This window comes from Quercus suber, unplaced genomic scaffold, assembly GCF_002906115.3.
Source record: "Quercus suber isolate HL8 unplaced genomic scaffold, Cork oak 2.0 scaffold_51, whole genome shotgun sequence".
NCBI lineage: Eukaryota > Viridiplantae > Streptophyta > Magnoliopsida > Fagales > Fagaceae > Quercus > Quercus suber.
Genome location: NW_027069516.1, coordinates 1,936,042 through 1,938,864, shown reverse-complemented (window position 1 = coordinate 1,938,864; position 2,823 = coordinate 1,936,042). Strand labels below are relative to the sequence as shown.

Below are 2,823 nucleotides of genomic sequence, written 5' to 3'. Positions count from 1 at the left end.
AAGAAACCCGACCCGAACACAACCCATTGCCATTCCTAATCATTCATCTATAAGAACAAGTCCTCGGATTCTCTCGGATACGGTAAAATCCTTAATTATTATTTGAATTGTCTATCTCTAGAGCTTCTAGTTCCTCAGAATAGAAAAAACTTAGTCCCAAAATTACGCTTGAACTTTTTTCCCACTTTCTTTAAAAATTCTATTGTGTGGGCTTGAGTTGAGGGACAAGGCATCACTATTTTTAGTGGGCTTGGGCCGTCAATTTTCTAGTACCTACAATTGGCACCATCTGTAGAAAGTTCATCTACAGTTCATTCTTCCTAAGTTATGGCCAACCCGGAGCATGAAAGGGAAGAGTCAATGGGTTCTCAACGAAATGACCACTTTATTAACCTGGAACGAAGGAAAGACATAGAGCATAATCCCACCCCAAGTGTTAGGGTGGAAACTTTGTATACGAGGTAGACCGATAGGAGCCATTCCAGAATTGGAGGCCATGCTTCACATGAGTAGGAAACATGGAATCTGAAATTGGAGATTGACCACTTGCATAGAAAATTGCGTCGTCAGGAGCGCGACAGAAATGATCCAACATCTCCATCAAGTGAAGTATCTGATGAGGAAGGGGATCGATCATATAGATGAAGGTCAAGGACACCCCTTAGCAAACCTTTCTCCACATCATCATGCCCAAATAGGCTAGAGAAACAAAGGAGAAAGCAAGGAGAGAGATCACCCTTTAGGAATATAGGGAATAATGCAATGAGTAAGGCTCTTCGCCAAATTTCAAAGTCACCTTTTACAAGGAGAATTGACAAAGCAAAACTTCCTCATCGTTTTGCACAGCCTACATTTACTATTTATAATGGGAGAACCAACTCTGTGGAACGTGTAAGCCACTTCAATCAGAGGATGGCTATCCACTCAAGGAATGAGACTCTTATGTGCAAGTTCTTCCCTTCTAGCCTCAGGCTTGTTGCCATGAGATGGTTTGACGAGCTGGAGGAAGGCTCTATAAGATCTTTAGAGGAACTTACAAGAGCATTTGGAGTAAGATTTGTGACGTGCAACAGAGTCCCATGGCCCTTGGATTCCTTATTGTCCATGGTCACGAGGGAAGGGGAGACTTGGAGACTTATTCCAATAGGTACTAGGAGACGTTTAATGAGATAGGTGGTGATTTTGAAGATGTAGCTATAAGGACTTTCAAGATAGGACTTCCCACAGAGCATGATTTGAGGAAATCGTTGACCAAGAAACTTGCTCGTAGTATGTGCCAACTCATGGATCGCATTGATAAGCACAAACGAGTCGAGGAAGATCAAACCCAAGGAAAGGGAAAGGTCAAAGTCTTCCCAGAAAAGAGGGATCTTCTGGCAGGAGGATACAATCATAACCAACCTATGAGGGATTTTTCCAATCAATCATTAGGAACAGGCGCGCAAATGGTCAACTCGGTGTTTAAGTAGTCAATTTATCAAATCCTCAAAAAAATAAAGAATGAACCATACTTTAAATTGCCCAATAAGATGGGTGGAGACCCGTCCAAGCGAAATCAGAGTCTTTACTACCACTATCATCAAGAGAGAAGACATACAATTAAGTATTGTAGAACCTTGCGTGACCACTTGGGTCAGTTGGTGAATGCTGGGAAGTTGAAACAGTTCTTGCATTAGCCATAGGGGCAAGTAGGACGACCCGAGGTGGGATATCAAAGAGATAGGGTTCCTCGGCCACCTGGGTACGATTAATGTGTTTTTTGCTACACTTAAGGGCGATGCTGGTTCATGTTAGGGATATATGTCTATAGCTTCAAATTCAAAACTGGGGGATCTGTCTCAAATGTCTAAAAGGGCTAGGGTGATGGCAATACCAACACTGGGTTTCTCAGAGGAGGATAAGGAGGGAACATTCCAACCCCATGATGATGCCTCAATGGTGACCCTTCGGATTAAAGGATATAATTTGAAGAGAGTCCTTATGGACCAAGGAAGTAAGGTTGAGATCATGTACCTAGATTTGTATAAGGGGATGAATCTCAAACCTGAGGATCTGGAGGAATATGAGTTGCCTTTAGTCGGATTTGGTGGAAGAATGGTAATCCCTTGCCGAATGATCAGACTACCTGTGCAAGCTAAGGACGAGGAGGTGGAAGTTAACTTTATTGTGGTGGAAGCTTATTCCCCGTATACTGCTATTTTGGTGAGGCCATGGCTTCACGCTATGGGGGTAGTGTCATCTACCCTACACTTGAAAGTTAAGTATCCCATGCAAGGACGAGTTGGGGAGCTAGTTGGGGGCCAAGCAGTGGCTATACAATGTTTGGTGGTTGATGTTAAGCAATGCTTCCCAGATCGAGCTCTAATAGGGATAGAGCAGGTCCCATAGCAACTAACTAGTCTCGATGTTGAACTTGGGACCGAGTTGCAAGGGTTACTATATGATGAGTTGAAAAAGGTTACGATCGATCAAGATGAAGAAAGATACTTTCAGGTTCGGGCTTAGTTACCCCATGAAGAAAACAGAATTGTTGGAGTTTTTGAGGAATAATGTAGATGTATTTGCATGGAGTACTAATGATGCCCCGAGAATTGACCCTGAGTTTATATGCTATCAGCTGAATGTAAGCCTCGGTGCCATGCCGAGGAGACAACCACCCTAACGCTCTTCAAAAGAGCATGTTGAGGTAGTAAAGGAAGAGGTGAATAAGTTTAAGCAGGCAGGGGCAATTAAGGAATTTTTTTTATCCTGAATGGTTGGCTAACACTGTGGTGGTGAAGAAGAAAAAGGGGAAGTGGCGTGTGTGTGTGGATTTTATGGATC

At 43.0% G+C, this 2,823-nt stretch overlaps 2 protein-coding genes across 2 annotated transcripts; both read left to right on the top strand.

Moving 5' to 3' along the window:
- The first annotated feature begins 762 nt into the window (after positions 1-762).
- LOC112013411 (uncharacterized) lies at positions 763-1,469 on the top strand. The gene is made up of 2 exons (XM_024045804.1): positions 763-1,050; positions 1,155-1,469. Exons 1-2 carry the CDS (start codon positions 763-765, stop codon positions 1,467-1,469), a joined length of 603 nt encoding a protein of 200 aa, XP_023901572.1.
- Positions 1,470-1,800: 331 nt separating this feature from the next.
- LOC112013413 (uncharacterized) lies at positions 1,801-2,388 on the top strand. The gene has a single exon (XM_024045805.1). The coding sequence runs from the start codon at positions 1,801-1,803 to the stop codon at positions 2,386-2,388; it is 588 nt and encodes a 195-aa protein (XP_023901573.1).
- The last annotated feature ends 435 nt before the right edge of the window (positions 2,389-2,823 follow it).

Coding starts and splice junctions, on each gene's coding strand:
- LOC112013411 (XM_024045804.1), top strand. CDS start 763: ATGAGTAAGGCTCTTCGCCAAATTTCAAAGTCACCTTTTACAAGGAGA. Junction 1,051..1,154: donor AACTTACAAGAGCATTTGGA/GTAAGATTTGTG, acceptor AATAGGTACTAG/GAGACGTTTAATGAGATAGG.
- LOC112013413 (XM_024045805.1), top strand. CDS start 1,801: ATGTCTATAGCTTCAAATTCAAAACTGGGGGATCTGTCTCAAATGTCT.